The 25,528-nt window shown below is 48.9% G+C and overlaps 1 protein-coding gene across 3 annotated transcripts; it reads left to right on the top strand.

Annotated features, from left to right (window-relative positions):
* The first annotated feature begins 1,536 nt into the window (after nt 1-1,536).
* On the top strand, nt 1,537-17,759 carry C1QTNF2 (C1q and TNF related 2). Of its 3 annotated transcripts, none has more exons than XM_080908108.1 (4): nt 1,537-1,603; nt 8,649-8,722; nt 13,253-13,505; nt 16,980-17,759. In XM_080908108.1, the coding sequence occupies exons 2-4, from the start codon at nt 8,705-8,707 to the stop codon at nt 17,591-17,593; spliced, it is 885 nt and encodes a 294-aa protein (XP_080764234.1). In that variant the 5' UTR covers nt 1,537-1,603; nt 8,649-8,704; the 3' UTR covers nt 17,594-17,759. The 3 variants fall into 3 exon arrangements, with proteins under 3 accessions (XP_080764234.1, XP_080764232.1, XP_080764233.1); XM_080908106.1 differs by lacking the exon at nt 1,537-1,603 and adding an exon at nt 8,382-8,525; XM_080908107.1 differs by lacking the exon at nt 1,537-1,603 and adding an exon at nt 8,390-8,525 and having other exon boundaries at nt 8,652-8,722.
* The last annotated feature ends 7,769 nt before the right edge of the window (nt 17,760-25,528 follow it).

The following is a 25,528-nucleotide window of genomic DNA, read 5'->3' as shown; positions in this document are numbered from 1 at the left end:
ATGGCTCACCTGGACTGCTGCCTGCCTTTAGGCATGGCCAGTCTGAGACCCACTGACCTACACACACACACACACACACACATGCATGTACACGTAAGTAAATTAATGCAACTTAATTCTTTAATTTGTCGAATAAATGCTGAGCCCACTAACATCTTTGTATCATTACGTATTTTGTATTATATAACATGTATGATGGTATTAGTGTGACATTTATGATCATTACAAATGATACACTTATGGAATATCAATACTGATCTCTGCAGAGCTTGATTGCTTCCTAAAGGCCCCGTGGGTGAGTGTCACAGCTAAGGGAAGGAAGGCAGGTGCGGGTGAGATCATTATTATTCTTCCCACATCTCGGAAAGTGACACGCTGTCTCTGCATCCCACTGACCTGTCTAGGGGGAGGGATCAGCGTTGGACTTTGAAGGCATTGCTGGGTTAAAATTCTGACTGTAAAGGCTGCATCTTGTGACAGCTGTTAGCCAGATGCTTCTGCCCATGGAATACTAGGAGCTAGAAGAAAGGGGCAGAGGAAGGAAGGGGGAGAAGCTAATGACAGGCTTTGGTGCTTCTTCTTCTAGCTCCTTATCTAACAGAGATCTCTCTGATGTCTTGGGGCTGAAATCATCCTGTATCTCTCTAACTCTCTCTGTCCCCTCTGTGTGTGTGTGTGTGTTTGTGTCTCTCTGTGTGTGTCTCTGTCTCTTTGTCTCTGTCTCTCTGTCTCTATCTGTTTCTCTGTTTCTCTTTGAGTGTCTCTGTCTCTCTGTCTTGTCTCTCTGTCTCTGTCTCTCCCTCTCTCTCTCTGCATGACCTGAAGTAGGCCTGAGAGTCAGAGGGAAAAAGAAGGAGCTGTTGTCTGTAGAGGAGAGAGAGGAGGGCTGGGACACATATGTTTCCACATGTGTGGGCAACGACATCCAGAGAAAATCCACACAAACTTGTGTGCGTGCGCACTTGCGTGCATGTATGTGTGAGTGTGCACAGAACACTCTTCAATGTCACCTCACACAGATACTTAGCCACTATTGGACACACCCAGTATATAATGCACACTCCAGTTATCCCTAGTTGTACACTCAGCTCAGCCTTTACCGTGAATCTCCATGTGCATACTGGGGTCTGATGTATGTTTGGATGCGTGACCTACACACACACACACACACAACTAAACGTGTATGTATACCTTAGAGTCACTCTCCAGTACACACACATTCAGTGTGCAGGGACATGTTCCCTCCTGACAGCCTCGGATTCACCAAGAGATAAAAGCCCACGTGCACACACAGCTCAGCAGGCACCGGCAAACACAGCAGTAACGACAACTCATGGACCAAACCTCCAAAGACTCTGACAGCTTCTACAAGCACCGTGCACCGACACACCCAAGCTGCCCCCACCTCTGGAAGTCTGCATCCAAAGGGAAAAAGAAGGCCAGCTGCTAGGCAGCGCACGTGACCGAGAAGGAAGGCGCTCCGCCCATGACGGGATGGGAAAACTATGCCTGGGGCCCGCATCTCTAGCTGCTGCAGGCAAAACTGAGCACCACCAGAGCAGCGTTGTCGAGTGGCCCTGGACGTGGCGCGGGGCACAAGACGGTGAGTGTCACACGCCTCGGGACAGAGTGGAGCAGACCTGGAGGAACTGGATGCTGTAGGCACAAGATGAGGTAGCAGTGAGCTCGTCCCCGGGATGGGAATGGAGACCGGGATGGGCCCCTCTCCACCTCTGCCTTAGGCATGACAGCCGGAATGCAAACATTTCTAAGGGGCACACCACGTGCCAGGCTCTGACTGGTGGCTCGCGGGTTAAGAAGGAAAAGTGCCCTATGGTTTACTGAGAACCTATTTGATACCAAGCCCTCAGGCTCGCCCCCCCCCCCCCCCCCCCCCCCCCCCCCGCCCAACTTGAGCGCTTTCGTTACCATGACAACGACTTATCTATCTTCAAAGAAGGAACTGACTGAGTCACTTTAAGGACAGGCTCAGGGCTGCACAGATGGCAAAGGTATTTAACCCTTTATGTCTAAGTTGGATGCTGGGGTCCACAGAAACATCACCAGGGCCTCTTACCTCATGTGCTCTGGACTTTTCTTTCAGTGTATTCAAATGGGAAGGAGAGTGGAGCAGATTGTGCTCAGAGACACATAGGAAATGATAGTCAGAAAACGACACCAAGTTCTTCACAATTCTCTCCTCTTCCCCCTCTGCCACCAAACTACTTGTCCCCAAGCCTTGTCATTTGTCGGAGCCAGGGTCACCTAGCCTTGGACTCACTATGTGGCTGGAATGACTTTTGACCTTTGACTCCTGCTCCTCCTGCCCCTGCCTTGGAGTGGGTGGGACTCCAGGTATGTGTCACCACGTCAGATTTACTCAGTGCCAGGGATCAAACCCAGGGCTTTGCGCATGCTGGCCAAACACTCACGTCTCACTTCTTTCTCTACATCACCCCTGCCCCCTGACCCTCCTCAGGAACCTCAACTCTCAACCACACTATGACAGCAGCTGATGGGGCCTCCCAGCCCAGCCAGTCCCTCCCGTAACATTTCAGCATGGTGTGCCTCTGCCGTGACCATAAAAACCGGTCTGCAACATTCCAGAGGCCTTTCCCGTAAATGACCATCTGCCAGAGACTGTCCACAGGACACTGGCAGCGTCAATAAAGACAAAGGCACTTAGCATTATTAAAGACCTCGCTTCTGCCTGTTTTATTTCTGCCCTCCCATCTGCGTGGGATTATCTGGTGTCTTGTTGCTACACGCATTACTCAGCTTGTCACCTCCAACTAACTCAGCCCCTCCACGAGTCTGTCCACATATCACCTCTGCCCCTCTTCTTAATTTAACTAGCTAACCACATTCGAACGTGTGATACCTTTCCTCCTGACTAGCCAGGGCATCACATTGGTTCCAGTAGGATGAACTGGAATTCTTTACACAAGTTCAAAGTCATCTTTGAAGCTACTTGACTCCATGAAGAAGTCAGCAAGATCCCCCCAAAAATCTCTGTGTGTGTGTGTGTGTGTGTGTGTGTGTGTGTGTGTGTGTGTTTGTGTGTCTCTGTGTATGGAAACTGGGTCTGTGTATGTATGTGTCTCTATGAGTGTCTGCATGGGTGTGTATCTATGCGTGTGTCTGTGTGTGTTTCTTGTGTGTGTGTGTATGCCTGTGTTTATGTATGTGTTTTCTGTGTGTGTATCTATGTGTATCTCTACTTGAGTGTGCTGTATATGTGTATGTATGTATCTGTGTCTGACTGTGTTTTCTATGTGTATGCATGTGTGCACGTGTTTCTCTCTGTGTGTGTGTGCGTGTGTGTGTGTGTGTGTGTGTGTGTGTGTGTGTGTGACCAAGCGCGTTTGTGTGTACATGTACTAATGAGGATGCGTGCACTTGAGTAATGTGGAGGTCAGAGGATAATCTCAGATGTTGTTCCTTAGAAGCTTTCCAGTGAGAGCCACTCATGCTCAGTTTGGGTCTCTCAAAGGCCTGAGGGTCACCAAACAGGCTGGGATGGTTTGTCAGGAAGTGCCAGAGATTTACCTGTCTCTGCTTTACCAGAGATGAAATTACAAGCACCTTTTACCAGGCTGAGTTTCTTTACCTATTTTTTTTCTTTTTTTTTTTTCTTTTTCTTTTTTTCTTTTCTAATGTAGATTCTGGGGATCAAACTCAGGTCCTCATACCTGCAAGGATTTGTTCCCTATCCCAGGAAGTAACTTTGTCACTGCATTCTTTCTTGTCTAGTCCTAGCCCTGCTGACTTTCCCATAATCTCACTGATGCTTCCTGCTCCCCCCCCCCCCCCCGAGTTCCCCAGGAGGTAACAGATTAATCCCCATACTTCTCCAACCAACATCTTCCTGCCTGCCAGAGCCTTGTGAACTGCATCTCACTTCACGAGGGGAGCCCTGCACACTCGGAATTGACCAGTTAAAGCCCTTCTAGTCTAGGTGCAGTATTGGAAGCAATTCTATGCCAAACCCCTTCTAAAGCCAGATTCTTCCCTGGATCTGTCCTCTTCTGGCTTCCTTCTCTGCACACGTGCCCAGTAGTACTGGCACCACTGACCTGTTAGGGGACCTTCCTGCTAGCAGAGGGGCTAAGATGGAGGGCCATGAGCTCTGGGCCTGGCTTCGACAGGTCTAGTTTCCCTGATATGCTTGGCTTGGGAAATTGTTTTACATTTTTCTGGGCTCTGTTTTGTCTTCTGCAAAATGGAGAAGCCAATATCAGCCTCTTGGGCTGTGGGGAGCAATTCCAGGCCCGCAGGATGCCAGGTCCCCCAGAAAAGCTTTCTCCCTTTCTCTCTGTGTGTACACGGGGCCAAGTGTGGGCATAGCTATTCGGCAGCGTGCATGCAGAGGACACAGAACAAATTTAGGTGTTCACGTTCTACCTTATTTGAGGTCCAGTCTCATGTTTGCTTCTAGCTGTCCTGTGGATTTCCAAGGAGTCCTAGGTCTCCATTTTCCATCTTACTGTAGGAGCCCTGGAATGGCATACAGACTCACACTCTAGTCTCCAGCTCCTCATGGGGTCTGGGGATCTGAACTGAGGCCTTCACACCTGAACAGCAAGTTCTTTGCTCACTGGGTCATCTCCCCAGCCCTAGAGACTTTTATTTGAACACAAAAATTACTTTAAAATTAGAAAAAAAAAATACCCACAGAAATTAGAAGTACTGTGCAAAGCCAACTCTGTTGGCCTATATATGCAATCTCTGCGCCTAAGAGACAGAGGCTGAAAGGCCAGAAGTTCAAGAGCTTTCCCAGCCACAGAGTGAGGTCAGGGTCAGCCTAAGATACACGAGAAACACAAGATACTGTGAACAAAACAAACAGTAGAGATGTGCGGGCTGGGCCTGTTGGGAAGCAAATGTGGGAGAATTGCCGACAGCTCCAGGCTAGCCTGCTCTAACTGCATATCAGTTCAGACCAGCCAGGGCTGTGTACACTGGGAGACCCTGTCTCAAACAAACAAAAAGGGGCAGCATAATCTGAGGTCCACATAAGGCAAGTGATTAGCAAGCAGCCAGCTGATCACTTTGTGTATATTTGTGTCGTAAGTGTGTGTAAATGTGTGTTTCTGTGTGTATTCACACGTGTGTGTGTGTGTGTGTGTGTGTGTGTGTGTATACACAGTGGAAGCCAGAAATTGACATTGGGTGTCTGCCTCTGTTGTGCCCAAATCTTTTGGTGTGGTGTGTGTGTGTGTATGTGTGTGTGTGTGTGTGTGTGTGTGTGTGTTGGTTTTTGGTTTGTGGTTTTGTTGTTGTTTGTTTTTCCTTTTTTTGTTTTTTTTTGGGGGGGGACATGTTTTTGGGTTTTTTTTTTTTTTTTTTTTTTTTAAGATTTATCCATTTGTTATATATGAGCACAGTGTAGCTATCCTCAGACACACCAGAAGAGGGCATCAGATCCCATCACAGATGGCCATGAGCCACCATGTGGTTGCTGGGACTTGAACTCAGGACCTCTGGAAGAGCAGTCAGCGCTCCCAACCACTGAGCCATCTCTCCAGCCCTTTTTTTTTTTTTTTTTTTTTTTGTTTTTTGAGACACAGACTGTCATTGACCTGGAACTGACACTCTGCCAGACCGACAGGCCACTGAGCATCAGGAAAACACCTGTACCTGGTCCCCCAGCACTGAGGTAGCAGCTGCCCAGCACCTCACCCGGCGTTTGTGGATGCTGGTGATCTAACCTCAGATCTACACCCCTTGCAGTAAAGCACTTTACCTACCAAGCCATCTCTCCAGCCTCCAGCTGGTGACCCTTGCTGAGATGGAATGCCTTCAGGGACAATGCTGTTCAGGGTGGCTTTTCAGCCTCTATCAGCAAGTCCTTGCACAGTGTCATCTTAAAGAAACCCATCACTAGGTTTGATGCTTACAGCCTTCTTTAGAGGACGGCATGTCTGGAGAGGATCTGAGTCTTTGTGTGTATGTGCACCATTGCATGCCGTTCCCATGGAGACCAGAGCATGGAGTTGAAGCTAATGAAATGGAGCTACTGAGGGTTGCTAGGAGGGTGGTACTGTCAACCAGAGTCGAGTCCCAGAATCCTAACGGTGGAAGGAGAGAACATACTAGAACATACTACTACGAGTTGTCTACTAGCCTCCACATGTGCTCTGTGATACACTTTGATATGTGCAATCACACACACACACACACACACACACACACACACACACACACGCAATCGATCAGTCAATGTACATTAATAAATATTGAGTATGCAAGTGTGAGAAACCTCATAGGGTTCCGCAGACAGTGTTATATAATATTGTACAGTGTGGGGCTGGAGAGATGGCTCAGCAGTTAAGAGCACTGAGTGCTCTTGCCGAGGACTCGGGTTCACTTTTCGGCACACACATAATGGGCCACATTTTCTCTACTCCAGTGAATCCATCATTCTCGCTGGTTCCCATGGGTACCAAACATACCTGTGGTACAAAGACATACATGCAAAAAAAAAAAAAAAAAAAAAAACCTCACCCATATGTGTAAGATAAAAATACATTTAAAAAACATTTTTTAAAGATGGTAAAAGGCCACACTAATACATATTGAAGGCTGAATGTTCGAATGAGACGTTACCTTGACCTAAGTAACATTAAAAGTAATCTCACCTGCTTCTTCTTACTTTTTAATGTGACCATGGGATAATTTTAAATGGCATATGACTTGTGTCCTTTTCCTACTGGCCAGGACTGCCCAACAATTCTCTCCAACCATGCCAGCCAGTCTGCCATGCCAAGGCTGACCTCCCTAGAGATTCCTCTTCCCTCCTCTTCCCACTCAACCACTGTATCCTTTCTCACTGTCTTCCTGGTCGTCCATGTGATGTGAAAGCCACAGGCTCTCGTTGGAGCTCCATGGCCGCCCGTTTCAGTTCCCAAGAGCCTGGCTTCACCTCCCTGACGTCTGTAGCCAGTTCTTCAGTGGAGGCTCAGAAGCCTGTAGCACCACTGCCCACCATGTTGAATGCTGTTTGTTGGCTTTGAAGAACCTGAGATATCAGTAGCAGACAATAGAACCCTTCCATATCAATCCCAAGACGGACCTCTGCATGTCTTCAGAAGTGCTGCTGAGACAAGCCCAACCAGAGACCTCTCCTTAGGTCATAATTTATCCTTGGACCTCCGTTTCTAGGTAGAGCCAAGAACGAGGAAGGAGAAAAAGAAAGGAGGATTTTGAATATTTCTCAGAAAGAGGACTGCGTGCCTTTCGACTGTCTGTATGCACCTTTTAGTCCTGTCTCTCTCCTCTGGGCTCTGCAGTTTCAGAGTGGACCCCAAACTTGAGATCCCAGGGGCAACAAAGATGTCCTGAGAGCTCTGTCTGGAGCTGCAGCCAGCCTTTCTCCCTCAGGCCACCTCAGCACTGAGAGACACTCGGGAAGGCTGCTTCTAATTTGCTTCCTGGAATTGATGAAGGCAGGGTGTTTTCCATTAGCAACTTCTCCCATCAAAGCAGATTTTCCAACAGTCTTCATCCATCCGAAAGCAAGCTCTCTTTAACCCCAGTCCCCTTTAAGTCCACACATGGGGAGAACTGCCCAGTTGGATCCGACCAGGAGGTCCTCTTACGCTGAGGATGAGGCAAGACAGGGCATCATTCCAGGGTCTCCTGGTGGAGGTGGGGACTGGAAGGCTCAACCCAACGGCTGCTTCAGCACTTGGCTCTCTACATTCTCAGTAGCCAAGTGTGGCTTGGTACACCATGAACATATCAACATCTCGTTGGTATTTCGTGGATCAGGAGTGACCATTGCATTCAAGGTCACTTAAGTTGTACTGAATTAAGTGTACTATAGTGTGATGCCATGCTAGGCTCTGGTGTTACAGAGAGGGACAGGCAGGGGACTTACCTCCCTGGATCTCCCGGCAGGGAGAAATTACTCTTCACCACTAATACAGTGTCAAACACAGTGGAAGGCAGGACAGGGGGGCCCAAGATCACTATAGGTCAGATACTTTTAGACTTAGAGCTGAGGCTTAAAGAAAGAGGAGGGCAGCCGAGAGGGCTTCTGGGTAGCAGACTGCAATTAGGGGGCAGGTGACCAACTGCAGTGTTTAGTATGCCAGCCTCTGGACTAGATATTTGGGGGCATACGCTCAACCCTGTCACAGATTCTGTGGGTTAAAAATAGCATTGTGTCCATGAAATAGTTAAGCACACAAGTGTTTAACCCCTGAGGGTAACATTGTTTATTTGGGATGTTTAGGGGAGACTGGTCGGCACCTGGGCCTCACAGCCTCACTCAAGGCCCAGACAAGCACTCCTGCCGTTTGTACTTGCAGACCACATTCTGGACGAACCCAAGAAAGGCCAGGGCCCTCACCTCTGCCGCTTCTCTTGTCCCAGTTTTGGCAGAAAGCCCTCAACGATGAGTCGGCTCGGCCCTGGGAAGGGTGGAAGAAGAAGGCTCTTCCCATACAGCGGACTCCATGCTGGAGCCACGGGGTCCCAGAGCTTTCCTGGAACATCCATGAATCACTCTCTACTTTCCTGTGAGGCTAGAAACCCGGGACTGGGTGGATTAAAACCAGACTTCAGAACGCATCCAAGTTTAACACCTCGTGATTCCATTTCTGGGATTTAACTATCGGGTTTTTTTTTTTTCTCCCTTTTAGCAGGAAGACTTGATGAAGCCCTTCTTCCCAACCCGTACCAAGAAAGAACGATTTAGATGACAGTTTTTAAAAAGGTAAGGGGGGCAGGTAATGGTTAACTTTTTTATTTGACCAGTTAAACCTCTCTTTGTGGAACTTTTGCTGTATGTGAGGTAATCTGTAAGCACAGCCCCAGAGACAGGGACAGAAAGACAGACTGAGCAGCCCAAAAAAAAAAAAAAAAAAAAAAAACGTTTCTGCCTGGGCCATGTAAGAAAAACTGACAGAAAAGAAAAGTTGCTTAAATTAGGGGTTTCTATGCCTTCTAGTGTTTAGACCCTCTTTCCTCTCCCCTACAGATTTTCTAAGTCTCAACCGATTATAAAGCAGCTATTTCTCTTTTTTAAAGATTTTTAAAGTGTGTGTGTGTGTGTGTGTGTGTGTGTGTGTGTCTGTGTGTCTGTCTGTGTGTCTGTGCATATCTGTGTGTGTATTTGTGTGTGTCTGTGTTTGTGTGTGTTTGTGTGTGTCTGTGTGTGTGTGTGTATCTCTGTGTGTGCCTGTGTGTGTGTTGTTCGTTCGTGCACACACACTTGTGGGTACCCTCACATACCAGACGATGATGTCAGACCCCCCTGAAGTTACAGATGGTTGAAAGCTGCCCTATTTAGATGCTGGGAGTTGAACCCAGGTCCTTTGGAAGAGCAGAAGATACTGTTAACCACTGAGCCATCTCTCTAGCCCAAAAGCAGTTAGTTCTTAAATACCCGCTTGAAAGTTTGTAAACAGGTGACCAGCTGAGGTCCTGTGCTCTTGGGATTTAGGCATGAGAGAGATACAGAAAACAAACCAAAAATGTGGTTGCATGATCCAAGGAAGGGAAACTGTCCAAAATCGGGGGTTAAGGAATACGGAAGAAGGCTGAAAGCTGAGCCTGGGGGTCAGGCATGATAGAAGCCCTGTAGCTCTCCAAAAGCCAAAGGAAGAGGGGAGCAGAGGCTGGGGTGAGGCTGAGGCCAGGTCATTTGGGGCCATTTGGGCCCTGTTAGGCGTTCCTGTGTTTGTGGCCTACAGCCAGAAGCTACTGGACCGGCTTGCAGAATGAGGTGGCTGATTTAAACTCTGGCTGGGGTGTGTGGAAGAGGTTGGGAGTCATGGAGTAAGCACAGAAAGGGGGGCTGTTGAAAGTCCAAGTGAGGAACGAATCACGGGATGAAGTAGGCTTTGCAAACCTGGACCCAGATCTCTTAGTCAGGACCCTTGTTTTAGCTCAATATCATGAACACTCCAGAGGGATTTGTGGTGGGCCAGAGCCCTGGAGACTTGTGTCTATTAAAGCAGGAAATACTTTGTTTTGTTCTCTCTCTCTCTCTCTCTCTCTCTCTCTCTCTCTCTCTCTCTCTCTCTCTCTCTCTCTCTCTCTCTCTCTCTCTCTCTCTCTCTCTCTCTCTCTCTCTCTCTCTCTCTCTCTCTTCCTCTCCTCTCCCCCCCTCTCTCTCTCTCTGTGTGTGTGTGATTTTGTTTTATGTGCATTGGTGTTTTGCCTGCATGGTATATCTGTGTGAGGACATCAGACCCACTGAAGCAGAGTTGCAGAGTGAGCTACCATGTGGGTGCTAGAAATCTCGGGTCCTGTGGAAGAGCAGTCGGTGCTCTTAACTACTGAGCCACCTCTCCAGCCCCCTTTATTGTGTGTTTTTGAGACCAGGTCCCTTGTAATCAAGGCTGGCCTTGAACTTGCTGTATAGCTGAGGATGACTTTGAACTCCTGGGTCCTGTGATTACAGGTAGGCACCTTCACACCCCAGAGGACAAGAGATTTTTCTCAAGCTTCTGATTACCAAAGTAAATATCACCTTGACATTTCCAAAGTCATGCAGGACACATGTGTATAAGACCGTGAAATGAAATACATCTCAAAGAATGCTGTGTGCGGCTTTGGCACATGCTTTAAGGTCTCTTCTGTAATACAGAATGTTTGGAAGGAGAACATCTAAGCAACGCTGATAGCCTGGAAAGCGTTTGTATATTGGGGCAGCCAAGGCCACGTTCAAATACAACTCATGCTACTAACATGAGCAAATTGCCTCTCTGGGTATGTAGGAGAAAGATGCAGAAGGGAGACAGGTATTGTGGGGTAAGCATGGTCTCGAGGCATGGCTGGCCATGGGTAAACCCTGCTCCCTGATGCTGAAGTAGATAAACGACTTCACCTCCTAAAGCCTTAGTTTCTTCCTTTACAAACTTCCTTTCACCTCCATGGGTTTACTGCAGACCCTGGATCCGTGGGGGTGCTTGATAATGTCAGTCTCTGCCTCTGTCATTGACACCCTCCTCAAATTAGCTATACATCTATGTAAAAGCCCATGAGAGTTACCCCATCTGGGTGGGCTGCGGTCTTCCCTCCAGGGCCATTATGGGGGTGCTGGTATAAAGATGGGGCTTAAAGGGGAAGAGAGCAATTTAGAGTCTTGTTTTTCTCAGAGGTGCCTGGGAGACTCCTCTCTGCTTTCAGCTCTGGAAGCAAATCTTTTTCTTTCCAAAGCTATTCCTGGCTCCGGCTGCAGGAATGCCTCTGGGGCTGCAAGAACCTTCAGACTCTGGCTTCAGAGGAAAAATAAAAATAAAACATCTCCCTGTGTGTCCCCTTAGGCTCTGGGGCCGGCTCCAGCTGGCTGTCACTGAGAGGCCACTGACCCCTCTCTGTCTAGAGAAGACTAGGCTGGAGAGAGAGCAAGTGTTCTCCCTCTGAGGAGCCTTGTGGCTTTACTTTGGTGTAGAATAGAGGGAACAGTCCCTGCTGCTACTTCAGCTGTTCTCTCATCTACTTGTAAAAGTCCCAGCTCTTTCCTTCCTCCCTCCCTCTCTCCTTCACTCCCTCCCTCCCTCCCTTCCTCCCTCCCATCCTGCCTCCCTCCCTCCTTCCCTGCTGTAAGCCCTAGTTTGTATAGCTGCACAGAGAAGGTGAGGTGAAAGATAAGGATCCCCCAGTGTGTCCCACACTGATGTTCAAACCTTAAGCATGGTCCAGTCTGGAGCAGGAGGTGGTGATCTTCGGAGCTATGTGACCTGGGTCAAACCCCAGCCTGCCATCTGCTAGCTATATGACTTAACCAGTCCTATCACCCAGCCTTTCTGTGCCTCTTCCCCGCCCCCACCCCGGACTTGTGCCTGTGGGTTGATGTTTATATGCAGGTGAGGGCAGGCACAAGATAAGGCAAGGCCCGTGAGAGTCGGGAAAGATAGGAGAGAGGAGAAGAAACCTAGATGGGGGAAGAGACTCATGAGGATTTAAATAGCAACTGGTAGTTACGAATATCTTATAAGGGTTGGATTATTACAGGACAATTTGTCTTATGGACACTTTGTCTAGGTGGGCAGTTCATATCAATATCAGTTGGCTCTGAGTTTAATGTATGGGCATTTTGTGGAGTGAGAGTTTGCTGATATAGATTTGATTGATAAATTACAAGCTTCTAGAGTTTTGATTTTATCAGGTTACTGGGAATTGTGACAATAATCACAGGGGGCAGTTGCTGGAAATGTGAGCAGAGTCCTCTGCAAGGGAGCCGCCAGAGGGCGCCCCCGCCTCCTGCTGGTGCTGGCCTGGCAGCAAGGCTCCAAGGGCAAGCCATGGATGCAGAGATACCGCCGGGGACAGAGAGTAGCAGAAGGAAGCGTGGCATGGCTGTGCCTGGTACTATCTCCACGTTTATTAACGTTTACTACTACGTGTTCCTATTCTAAAATAGTCTGTGCCCCAAGAGTGAGCCTGGGCGCCAGAAGCATTAAGAGAGGAGATCTTACCATGACCTTGAGCAGTGTGGCTGCACCCTTACGTGGGATCCCCATCCCTCAGTCGCCGATTCCTCATCTCCCACACTTGCAACCCCAAGTCTCTGTACGGAGCAGCGTGGCTGCAAATCACCACCTGTAAAGCGCGTCTGCCCTCGTAACTTTCAATTTGCACATTTCATCGAGGCCACAGGCCATTTCTCCCACCCACAGTTCGTCTCGCTGGTCCGACACTAGTGCCGTGGGGGTTGGGGTGCAGGTGGGGGTTGGGGTGCAGGTTCCTCCTGCATTACCAGCCGCGTGGAAGGACTTGTTCTCAGGCTCCGCGCAAAGTATGTCTGAGCACGGGACTCGCACATGGATCAAAGTATGCCCTTGAGACACGACGACACTACGTCAGCGGCTCTCAACCTTCCTAACGCTGAGACCCTTTAATACAGCTCCTCGCGTGGTGACCCTCAACCATAAAAATTCTTCTCATTGCTACTTTGCAACTGTAATTTTGCTACTGTTACGAATCATAAGGTGAATGGCTGTGGTTTCGGATTGCCAAAGGTGACCCGTGTGAAGGAGTCATGTGACTCCCAATGGGGTTGTAACCCACAGATGAGAACTACTGTTTCGGACTGATGTCTGTGATGGAGAAAAGTATGGCAGACAGAAATGCAATTTCGTCCAGGCCTCTTGCCCCTCCTCATCCTCCTCATCCCCCTTCCTCCCCTCATCCCCTCTCGTCCTCATTCCTCCTCCCCCTTCTCCTGATGCCTTAGGACTGATCAGCTGTGTGTCAGTACCATGTCCACTCTTACCTGCTCTTTTGTCACCCACAGGTGACCACCATGATCTCCTGGGTGCTCTTGGTCTGTGCCCTTCCGTGTGCTGCCGACCCGATGCTCGGAGCCTTTGCTCGTAGAGACTTCCAGAAGGGTGGTCCTCAACTAGTTTGCAGTCTGCCTGGTCCCCAAGGCCCACCTGGCCCTCCAGGAGCACCAGGATCCTCGGGGACAGTGGGAAGAATGGGTTTTCCTGGTAAAGATGGCCAAGATGGCCAGGATGGAGACCGGGGGGACAGTGGAGAAGAAGGTAAGAGACCTGTACTGGCCCTCTTGTCCCACCCACGGTTAACAGTATCTGTCACAAAGGGTGCTTTAGAGCTCCTAAAACTAGCTAACACCCATCGCTATATTTTTTATAACCAATTGGAGAACAGATGAAGACTTTCAATCTGCTGAGTTTTAGAAGCACTAAGTGGTGAATTGAGGCTAGCCTGTGAGCTGTTACTCAAAGCACTTGGTTTGCAGCTGACATCAGCCCAATTAACATACCCAAATGAGATCACTTGGCTCATGAAATGATGAAGACTAAGAGCTGAGACTGAGAAATGGCTTGGACCAGGGTTTAATTTTTTTTTTTGCTAAGGCTCTGCCTCTCCCTGTATGTTGGTTTCATCCCCCTAAAAGCTGGATGTTCTGAAAGAGCAGCCAATACGTTCAGGTCTCCATCCCTACAGCTTCACCCACACCCACTTTTTAACTTTTTTCAGGGAGATGTGGGGCCACCATTGGCAGAGGTTGTATGGTGGGCCAGCCCTGGATGTTTTTGAGTGGGTGGTGGAAACACTTAGTAATTGTATTTGACAGTTCCACAAGGACTCACACAGAGTCTACCTGATCAAAATAGAAATCAGGTAGACACGGAACAGATACTGTCTTTAGGTTCCTTCCACTTAGACTTTCCCTCTGTGACCTTTCACTCCTTCTCTTAATGATATCAGCATCCTCAAATGTACATCTGAGACAGAGAAATTATAGCAGCTTTCTGCTCTTAGTGCTAGGGATTAAACCAGGGACCTTAGGCAAGTTAAGTACACACTCTACCCTTTCAGGCTCATGATAGCTTTCACTTGTGTAGCATTTTAACACTGACAAAGCACTTTGAGTAAGTCATTCAGCGGATCATCAATACCATCCTGGGGAAAAAATGCCCTTCTTATTCCAAGTTTCAAATGAGAAGAGTAAGAGTCAGGGTGGCAAGGTTTAGAGAAGCTTGTCAGGCTGGAGAGATGGCTCAGTGGTTAAGAGCATTGACTGCTCTTCCAGAGGTCCTGAGTTCAAATCCCAGCAACCACATGGTGACTTACAACCATCTGTAATGAGATCTGATGCCCTCTTCTGGTGTGTCTGAAGACAGCTACAGTGTACTTATATATAATAAATAAATCTTTAAAAAAAAAAAAAAAAGGAGCTCCTCATAGCTGCAAGAGCTTAAACTCTAAGAACAATCTTGGATATTAATTTTGACAAGTGTCTTAACCTCCCCTAACCTCAGCATCCTCCTATGGACAGCAGTGATACCAACAGTGTATCAGGATATTTTTACCCAAGGCCCTGAAATCAGTGTTACAATGTTACTCAGCCCTAAGCTGATTTACTGAACTTAGGCTCCAAACCCATGGTCTTTCCTTTCACACAAAACCAACTCCTCCAAATCTACCTCTTCTTAGCAGACGACCTCTGACAAAATTGGAAATACTTGAACCCGAGGAGGTCCTGCAGGGTGCTAGGCACCAGATGTCACTAACCCACATTCTTTGACCCGGTGACATATTCAGGTCAAGCAGAGCCTACCAGATCTTTTCTGGAGATTTATTTCCCTGCGGGTCCTGTGGGAGATGGTCTCTGGGTCAACTGCCTTCCTTGATCAGGAGCAAGAAGGGAACAAGTCTGGGATTCTTTGAATCACCTCTCCTGCCAGGAGTCAAGGGACCACTACGGGAGGCGGTGTGGAGAGGTAGAAATGGAGCAGATTGATGTGTGTAACCCAGTCAAATCCAGGTCACCTTGGGACAGGAGAAGGATGATGTCTAGCCACGCCCCCAACCAACAAACATAAACCCATCTCTAGAAAGGTCTCAGCTGGGAGAGAGAGCATGTTTCTCCCGAATCCTTTCAGATGGCAACAAAGGAGGAAAGCAGACCACCCATATCCGGAGGTAGAAGTTCCTGCCCTTCCCTAAGTGTGTGGCTAGGGAAAAAAAAATGGCAAACCAAAGTGGGTTGTTCCCCGACAGGCGACTGTGTTCGCACGCATGTGTTCATTTGCATGTGAGTGCCCAAGGAGGCCAGGTGAAGACCCTGAAGCTCTTGGAGGTGGCTGTGAGCCGACACCTCCGGTGCTGGGAACGGAACGCTGGTCCTCTGCAAAGTGCTCCTGGTGGCTGAGCCGTCCCACTCCTTAGTTTCCATTTTTATCAAGGATGTATCTAGTCTGTTCCCCCGCCCCCACATTTGTCCTTTATCCCCTTTGGTGCGAACTGAGCTCTAGTACCCACCTAAATGTCGTACCCTCGCTTTATTAACTGATGGAACAAGCGAATGGCTTCAAGCATTAATTGTATAAAGTAAACACACCACGTGGTTTTGCACCACTACAGAAAAGCCGGGAAGCACGCAAAACTGATGGATGCACAGTCCTGAACATGAGAGGAAAGGGAGGAGTGGTGAAGGAGGTCTCCTGTGATGTCTGTGCCCTTTGAACTTGTCACCAGCACACTGTCTGTGCTACTCACACAGGGTAGAAAAGGCTCCTCGCCACAGACACGCTTCCGTCGTTAAGATCACTGGTTGTTCTTTCAGAGGATCCAGGTTTGATTCCCAGTGACTATCTGTAACTCCAGCTCCAGGAGATCCAACGCCTTTTTCTAGCCTTAGGGACCACCTAGGCACCAGGCACATGGGTGGTACACAGACTTACATACAGGCAAAACACCCATCAGCATAAGATAAGGTTGTTTGAATGGCTCCTGAAAATTAGATTTTCAATTAAAAGAAAACGCTGTTTGGAAACACATCTCCCTATTGTCTTTCCCTATTATTTAAAGTAATAAATGTTTAAACATATGACATTAAACTCAAGAGTATAATATGTATTAGGGTCCTATAGGGGAACAGAGCCAATAGAATGAACATATATTACCATCTTGATCACTGTTCTATAGCTGTGAAAAGTCACCATGACCAAATGTGCTGGTTTGTCTAATGTCAATGCGACACAAGCTAAAGTCATCCGAGAGGAAGAACTCACAAATAAGAGCATGCCTCAATAGGACTGGTCTGCAGACATGTCTGCAGGTCATTTTAGTAATTACTGATGGGCGGGGGGAGGGGCCAGCCCATTGTGTCCCTGGGCTGGTGGTCCTGGGTCCTGGAGAGTCACAGATCTTCAGTCCTCCGTGGAAGGTTGAAGAGGCTCTAGATGTCAGCAAAGGATGGCCACAGCAGTAGCCTCAGGGTAGCAGAGAGTGACAGCGGCAGGCGTCATTGTAGGCAGCCATCATTGCCCTGTGTCTGCCAACCTCAGGTGTTCATTAATACCAGCGTCTCTCCGAAACAAAGCCTTCGATGGGCATTTGGCACACCCTCCAATGCTTTCGCATCCCACCCTGCCGTGCAGACAATGCGTGGCTGTGTTAAGATGGAGCAGTCAGAGTGCTCTTAACCACTGAGCCATCTCTCCGGATTCTGTGTCCCTTATAAAACCAGCTGTTCTGTTTCCCAGGTCCACCTGGCAGGACGGGCAACCGAGGAAAACAAGGACCAAAGGGCAAAGCGGGGGCCATTGGGAGAGCTGGTCCCCGAGGACCCAAGGGGGTCAGTGGTACTCCCGGGAAGCATGGCACACCAGGCAAGAAGGGACCTAAGGGCAAGAAGGGGGAACCTGGACTCCCAGGCCCCTGTAGCTGCGGCAGTAGCCGGGCCAAGTCGGCTTTTTCAGTGGCTGTCACCAAGAGCTACCCACGCGAGCGACTGCCCATTAAGTTTGACAAGATTCTGATGAACGAGGGTGGTCACTACAATGCATCCAGTGGCAAGTTCGTGTGCAGCGTGCCAGGGATCTATTACTTTACCTATGACATTACACTGGCCAACAAACACCTGGCCATCGGCCTGGTGCACAACGGTCAGTACCGCATTCGGACCTTTGATGCCAACACCGGAAACCATGACGTGGCCTCGGGCTCCACCATTCTAGCTCTCAAGGAGGGTGATGAAGTCTGGCTGCAGATCTTCTACTCGGAGCAGAACGGGCTCTTCTACGACCCTTACTGGACCGACAGCCTGTTCACCGGCTTCCTCATCTACGCAGACCAAGGAGACCCCAACGAGGTATAGACGAGTTGGGGCCGAGCCTCGAGGCGGGGACTAAGATTCTGTGTAGGTGCTGGTAAAGGAGGATCCCTGAACTGGAGATGGGGGCTGGCAGTCTTGGGAGCTTTTATTCCCAGTCAGGCCTCCTCTACTGCTGCTTTAAAGGAAAAAAAAAAAAAAAAACATTAAATTCAAGCTTTTGATTCATTTATTTCTCTGTCCACTCACTAATCTTGGTATCTGTTGAGTAACAGGCACTAGGCTATACTCTGTGAGGTACATGCACCAGAGGCAAGACAGGATGCCTGTCCTCCTGGGAAATACAACTCACATATAAAGAGCAAATTATATGAATGGGCATAGGGAAGTAGCTGAAATATTTACTTAATATTGAGTTCATCCCTTAAGTCTACTTGTATACAGACAAACATTTAAAGTGGAAAACATGGATTTTTACTTACATGTGTGCCCTGTATCACTGCAGGGATGGGGGGGGGGACACTTATCACTCTCCCCACCCCCTCCCACCTCCACCCCCCACTCCCCACAGCTCTCTGGGACTCCTTCAAGCCAGGACAGCCACTCCTCTGCTTGCATTAGGATCATGTCTGAAACACAGTAAGCTTTAAAATATCTTTCTCAGTTAAAGATACATTCAGAAGTGAGCGCCGGGACCTGGCTACATAGAGTATCATTGCAAAAGCCAATGTCCTGCATATAGACAGCGAGGGGAAAGATCAAAGTTCCAGGCAGTCTCTACTGAACTCGTGTTATTTTCACACCGTCATAAACTCGAGAACTCATAGGCCAAAATAATTATGAATTATAAAAATTATAAATCAGAAACCACGAGGGCATGGAGGAGCTGGGCACTGGAGCAGGACACAGGACAACAGGAGAACCTGAAAAGAATGTCCTCCCAGCAAAATGACCTGGCTGCAGCTATGAATGTCCTCCCTACCCAGGGGAGAGCAGGGTGAACTTGAGGAACTCACCAGGGCCGGAAGAAGAGGCTGGAAGATCACACAACCTCACAGGTCGTGGCCAAGGTCCTCCTGGTTAGAAAGCTGGTTTAGCTTCTGCATGTGGTCTCAGCATTCTACTGGCTGAGGCAGGAGGATTGCATTGAGTTCAAGGCTACTCTTGGCTAAGGGTGAAACTGTCTCAAAAAAAAAAAAAGTACTAAATTATCAGTCTGCAGAGGGACTGAGAGTTGTTAGGGGACAGTCCTGCACCTTCTTAGAGCACAGCGCGGTTCAGCAAGCACTCGGGTTTTTCTTATTTGTTGGCTCACTGCTCAGTCACCGATGAAGAGCTGGTTTTCCCCGCATGCCTGACGACAGGGATGAGAAGCACTGAGCTGACTACCCTGGCCCGTGGTTTCAGAAATGCAGGGCTAAAGAAGCCTTCCTACAGAGAGCTGTGAGCCCACGGACAATTCCCAGAGATTTTCCTGACAGTCATAACCCTCAAGCAGCCTGTGCTCACTGGCCCCTGGTGACTACCCGTGGGACAAGAGTAGTGCATGGGCTGAAAGTGTGAGCCCAGTGCTAATAAAATACGGTTTATTTAGTCACCCTCGCTGAGTCCACTGCAAATGGAATGGGATAGGTAAGGAAGGGTCTAGAAACCAGACAGGACTCTGTGGCCCAAATAGATTGACTTGTGGGTGGACAAGGGTTCTGCCCAGGGTCCCCGCAGAAGCCTCTGAGATGGTAAAGTGTTTTCCTTTCTGTTTTTTTTTTTTTTTTTGTTTTGTTTTGTTGTTGTTGTTGTTTTTTTTTTTTTAACCAAGCATGATCATGATGATGAGTGCCTTTAATCCCAGCACTCAAGAGGCAGAGGCAGGTGAAAGATCTGTGAGTTGGAGGCTAGCCTGATCTACATAACAAATTCCAGGCCAGCTAGGGCTGCATGGTAAGACCCTAGTGCCTAGTCCTATCTGTGGTGGCTTCTTGAGGGCCTTGGGAACCTGGTCTGTTTGGGGGTTTTCTTTTATGTAGGCACTGAAGAAGACACAGAACCTGGTATGCCTTTTGTCCAAAGGTCTCCTCTTCAATATGTTCTTTGAAAAGTAGTTGTCTGCTTCTCAGTTTTCTTTTCTTTTCTTTTTTAATATTTGGTTTCTTTTTAATTTCTTTAAAGAAATTATAATTATAATTTAGTCATATGAGTACACTGTAGTTGTCTTCAGACACACCAGAAGAGGGCATCAGATAATTGTGAGCCACCATGTGGCTGCTGGGAATTGAACTCAGGACCTCTGGAAGAGCAGACAGCGCTCTTAACCGCTGAGCCATCTCACCAGCCCCTGGTTCTCAGTTGTCGTGACAGGGTTTCTCTATGTAGTCTAGATGTCCTGGAACTTGCTCTGTAGACCAGGCTGGCCTAGCACTCAAAGAAATCTGCCTGCAGGGATTAAGGTGTGTACCACCAGCAACTACCCCTTTTCTGAGAACCCACCTCTGATCGTGACAGTGGGGAAGAGCTCCCAGCCTATACTGACAGACGGACATGAGGTCTCCCCTGATAAATGCACGTTCATGTATACAAGGGCTCTTCCCCTGCAGGTTTATGATCAAAATTACAGGCAGAAAAGAACAGGACATCCAACTCAGACACAAATCTTAAAAGGATGACCAAGGACTCAATATTCTGCACAGATAACATTTTAATATAGAATGTTAATAAATCAAAATTAATGCAAAAACAAAAAAATGCAAAGTTTCAGTCAAGATGACAAGACTGGGATTAGGGTGAGGGGAGAGACGGGGCAGGCATGGGGTGGAGTTAGTTCCACAAGTACAGACTGCATCAAAGTTGTATTGAAGGCTTGACAACCCAGCCCAGCCCCTCACCCCGCCCCCAGCCCCGCCCCAGCCCCGCCCCTCACCCCGCCCCAGCCCCGCCCACTCTCTCCTCTCCCCCCCCCCCCACTCCATCACCCCTACCACACTAGGAAGAAACCGCTTCCATGCTGCACGTAATCCTTACTTATACCACTAGAGGGAGCACACCTACCAAACAAATCTCCAGTAAGCCACAGGGGGCTGGAAAAACCAGCAGGCCTCCACAGCAGTTTCTTAGACTCAGAGCCCAAGACAAAAGGGCTCAGGCCAGGGTTCTAGGGAAAAAGAAAAAAGAGGAACAGAATAGAATCAGCTCCACCTTTTCCGGACGTCTGCGCTCAGCTCAGAGCAGACTTCTGAGCCCCATTTGTGTCAGAGACAGCCCAAGACAGGGCAAGAACACCAGCTCTTGCAAAGCAAGAAAGGGGTCCAGTCCTGACTGAGTTTCTTGGGATCCCTTCTGTGGTTTGGGTCATTGACGTTTGTGGCTTCAGCAAAATGAGGAGTTGGGCCAGGTGATCTCAGAACCAATTTGGGCATCAGGTGTTGATCTCTCTCGTCAAAGCAGAGTCAGGAAAGGGGATTTCTAAAGCACACACACATACAAACACACATACACACACAGACACACATACACAAAGTAGCACTGCTGTGGGAATCAGCCAGCATGTTGAATCTCCACACTCAGGCCTCTGCTTCCACTGAAGACGTGTGTGTGTGTGTGTGTGTGTGTGTGTGTGTGTATGTGTCTGTGTGTGTCTGTGTCTGTCTGTGTGTCTGTGTGTGTCTCTCTCTGTGTGTCTGTGTGTCTGATGTGTCTATGTGTGTATGTGTGTGTGTCTGTGTATGTGTGTGTGTCTGTGTGTCTGTCTGTTGTGTGTAAGTGTGTGTATGTGTGTGTGTGTCTGTGTATGTGTGTCTGATGTGTCTGTGTGTCTGTTGTGTGTATGTGTGTGTATGTGTGTGTCTGTTATATGTATGTGGTGTGTATATGTGTGTGTCTGTGTCTGTGTGTGTGTCTGTATGTGTCTATGTGTCTGTGTGTGTACATGTGTGTCTGTGTGTGTGTCTGTATGTGTCTCTGTGTCAGTGTGTGTGTGTCTGTGTGTGTGTCTGTGTATATGAGAGAGAGAGAGACCAGAGAAGAACGGCTAGTGTCCTGATCTATCATTTTCTATCTTATTCCCCTGAGTCAGGGTCTGTCATTGAACTTGGATCTCAGCTGATGGCCAACAATCCAAGCAATCCTGTCTCTGTCCCCAGTAGTACTGGGGTAACAGACTCATGGTCAAGCACGCCAGGTTTGGATGTGGGTTTGGGGAATCTGTATTTAGGGCCTTTTCTGGCCACTGCTCTTACACACTCAACCATCTTCCCAGCCCTCAGTGAAGACTTCTGACAGATCACTGTCAAACTTCCTGTCCCGAACATGCGAACACTCGATGCATGCCGCCTTTGATGTTCATGGCCATCTTCCCGGTTCACACTGTGGTGAGCAGGTTCCAAGACCACCTGCCTCACTTCATAGACACTGTGCAGCAGTGGAGACCACAAATTGGGGGCCCTGGGAGCAGCTCCGACCACCCCATGCTTCCCAATGGGAGGCAGCCAGATAGACCAGGAGAGTTGTCTGGACTTGGACACGTTTCTGAGTAGGATAGAGTTGGGTCCAACTATCCCCCATCCCTAAAACATGAGCTGGTCTGGTCCAAGGACAGCTTCCTTTTGATTCAGAGGATGTCCCAAGTATCCTTTGAGGGGTGTCTAGAATGCACTGGTGTCCACAGGTCAGACCTTGAAGCCATCTGGTACCAGAACCTACCCAGGCTTTCAGAGTAGTGGATTGCCTCTCCTCAGAACCCTCTGATCCCATAGTCTCAGGGTCATAGGCCCAGCTCCCTGCCCGTGGGTCTGAGAGCAGGTGACCCCACATTAGTGTGACTCCCATGTGCTTCAAGAGCTGACCCCTTTCCCTGCAATAGAGACAGAAGCCTAAAAAGAACTTCCCAGAAAAGGTCAAAGAGAGCTCTGGGGGAAAATGCCACACCCTCCCCACCCCACATTTAATACATGCATCATCTACTTTATAATTTCTATAATTATATGCCTTCATAACCACAGCAGGCTTCTTGTGTCTGCCTCAAATAGAATCTTCCAGTCGAGGCTGACAATGCTCCTACACGGTTTCTTTGTGTGGCCCATTTAGTACACATGGAGGTCTCAGAGGTCAAAGGCTATCCAAGGCGTTCACCCAGATAGTGGGCCATCTTCCCAGCTGGGCCACCGTCCCTTGGCTAAGCTGTATGGGCAAATGACTTCCATGCCTTCTGTGCAGTAGCCCCTAGATGACTGCCAGACTCTGCCAAGTTGCATATTTGACAAATATTGATCGAATTGCAATTACGTGCCAAGCTCCACCTTAGGCACTGGGGACAGACATTGGGTAAATATCTACAGGGACAAAAGCACAATGTCCACAAGAACGGCGAGATGAGGGTTTGTCTGACAAGGTGCGGGACACACCTTTGCTGGTTGTCACAACGAACCTGGGGGGAAGCTGGAAGGGCTCCAAGTAGGAAAGGCATTTGTCGGGGAGTAGGGGTGTTTACATGCAAAAGCCCCATGGGAGACAGAGCATGGAAGCCGGACAGAATCAGCCAAAGATGCTGTCATCATGGTAGAGCAAAGACCCCGTCTGTCATCAGGGTAGAACAAGATGAGACAGAGGCAGCTGAACCCGAACTCTGAAGGCTGGGATGGCAAAGGGTAGGTACGCATCTTGACCCTGAGAGTAGCAGAAAAGCGTAGAATAATCTGAAGTGGGCAGGCGGTATACGCCACCAGCATGCATGTGGGTTTGGAGGCCAGCCCTGTGGTTGTAAGAACAGTTCGGTCTAACCTGAGGTTAAGGCTATCTACAGGAGTGCTGGACCTTAGCCAAGTCGTAACAGTCAAAGCAGGTACTTCTGGGAGTGCTCCACGGTTCAGCATTACACATGAGCTTTTGCAGATTAAAACACCCGACCTTGGGCTGGAGAGATGGCTCCGCGGTTAAGAGCACTGGCTGTTCTTCCAGAGGTCCTGAGTTCAGCAACCACATGGTGGCTCACAACCATCTGTAATGAGATCTGATGCCCTCTTCTGGTGTGTCTGACAACTACACTGTACTCAGATATATAAAATAAATAAATCTTAAAAAAAAGAAAGAAAGAAAGAAAACAAACCACTTGACCTTGAGGATGACCTATAAGGTAGGTAAAGTCCTATGACACCTTTTGACAGATGAGGACAGATGGGGTCAGGAAACTGGTAGCGGTCACCCAGTAGAGAAGCCTCAGAAGTACCAGCCCAGTCTAAGTTGGTCTAACCTCACAGCCAGGTGACAAATGAATACAGAGCCCTATAGGAGTCTCAGCCCCCTCCTCACTCAAAAGCAGGTCAGGATCAGGTGACAGGGTGTGAGATTCCCTCACGCTTCAAGACTCTGAAGCGGTCTCCACAGTGCAACTTTGGCCTCGGGGATTCCTGAAACACCTCAACTTTCTACCCTTCCCACCCAGGTTCATTCTCGAGCAGTTTCTGTGGCTTGCCTGTTCGGCTCCCACAAAACCCTTCTCCAAGACGAATGGGTCTCTAGAACTCACAGGAGGACAAGGGGATCTCAGTGGCACCCCTGTTCGCTCAGATGGCAGGACAGGTGGAGGCGGGGCCCCCAGGCGGCCTCTCTGAGCCCAAGCCAGTGCCCTCCTTCTGTCCCGGAGCCAGGCACAGAGTAGCGGGGTGAGAGGAGAGGAAGATGGGGCAAGCTCAGATCTTGAGCAGCCCTTGCCACACGGGGCTGCTGCTGGCTGTTCTTTGAGAAGGCAGGGAGCTGCAGAAGATGGAGGCCATCTTCAAGTTGAGCTCAGGGAGGCCATGCCTAATGGTTGTAGAGTGAAAAGGTATAAAAGCATTATTATTTTTTAAAGATTTGTTTATTGACTTATTTATTTTATGTACATGAGTCCACTGTCACTGTCTTCAGACACACCAGCAGAGGGCATCAGATCTCATTACAGATGGTTGTGAGCCACCATATGGTTGCTGGGATTTGAACTCAGGACCGCTGGAAGAACAGTCAGTGCCCTTAACCACTGAACCATCTCTCCAGCCCCGAAAAGCATTACTGATGCACCCCATTATAGTCCCGTGATTGCTGTTAACAGCTTCTTCTATTTAACATAATTTTATTTACTTTGGGGGCGCAAGGGTTTGCACATGCCACCACACACACACACACACACACACACACACACACACACACACCACATGTGGAAGCCAGAGGAAAGTGTCAGATGTAGCCTTCATCACTTTCATCCTTGTTGGTCCTCACTGGGCCCGCTTCGGTGCATGACTGCTGGGGCAGAATGTGGGGAGTTTGACTGCATTTAACCGACACTGCTGCTGGGCAGGCACTGGGCCCCAGGGAAGTACCCAGACATGGCGCTGGGCCCCCAGTCTCCACCAGAGAACCATCCAGAGAAGTCGGGAACAAAGTGTTGGGGGGGGTCCATGGGCCCACGATGGGGCCAGGACCAGGTGCTCCCAGACTCCTGGGCATCTAGGTGCCATGAGGAGTTGGGCGCAGAGTTGGGGACACACAGACTGAGTACTGCATGTAGCCCAGCGCAGGAGGAGAAAGGGGAGTTGCGGTTTGGCTCGGCTGTGGTTGTGGCTGGAACACAAAGAGGCCTTCTGCTGGAGGCTGAGTCTGCAGCTGGGTATCTGAAAACCTCCATGGCTCCCCATGGCAGATTTTGATGAAAGAGACGGTCCAATGTCCAAACCGTTTATTGACTGTTCATTGTGGAAAATGGATGCCCACTGTACCGTACCAACTTCTCAGGGTGGACCTGAGGTTAAATACCTTTTACAGGAAAGGATGTCTGGGAAGGGAAGCGTATTGGCTAAACCCTCTGGTACCTCATTAGCATGGAGAACTCTGGTTCTGGGTCTACAAGGCCTGTGGTCATGTTTCCTTATGTGGGGAGTGTGGCGTGTGTACCAGGCCAGGGGCTGGGCAGGGAGCAGGGAGTCACCTAAGTCTCAGGTATGTGCCCAATGGGTCTCC

Source organism: Micromys minutus, assembly GCF_963924665.1.
Source record: "Micromys minutus genome assembly, chromosome: 31".
Classification (NCBI taxonomy): Eukaryota; Metazoa; Chordata; class Mammalia; order Rodentia; family Muridae; genus Micromys; species Micromys minutus.
This window is presented reverse-complemented; position numbering and strand designations above follow the sequence as displayed.

Excerpts from the sequence above, each read along its gene's own strand:
- C1QTNF2 (XM_080908108.1), top strand. Across the intron at positions 13,506-16,979 it reads GGGGGACAGTGGAGAAGAAG|GTCCACCTGGCAGGACGGGC; the intron begins GTAAGAGACCTG and ends TCTGTTTCCCAG.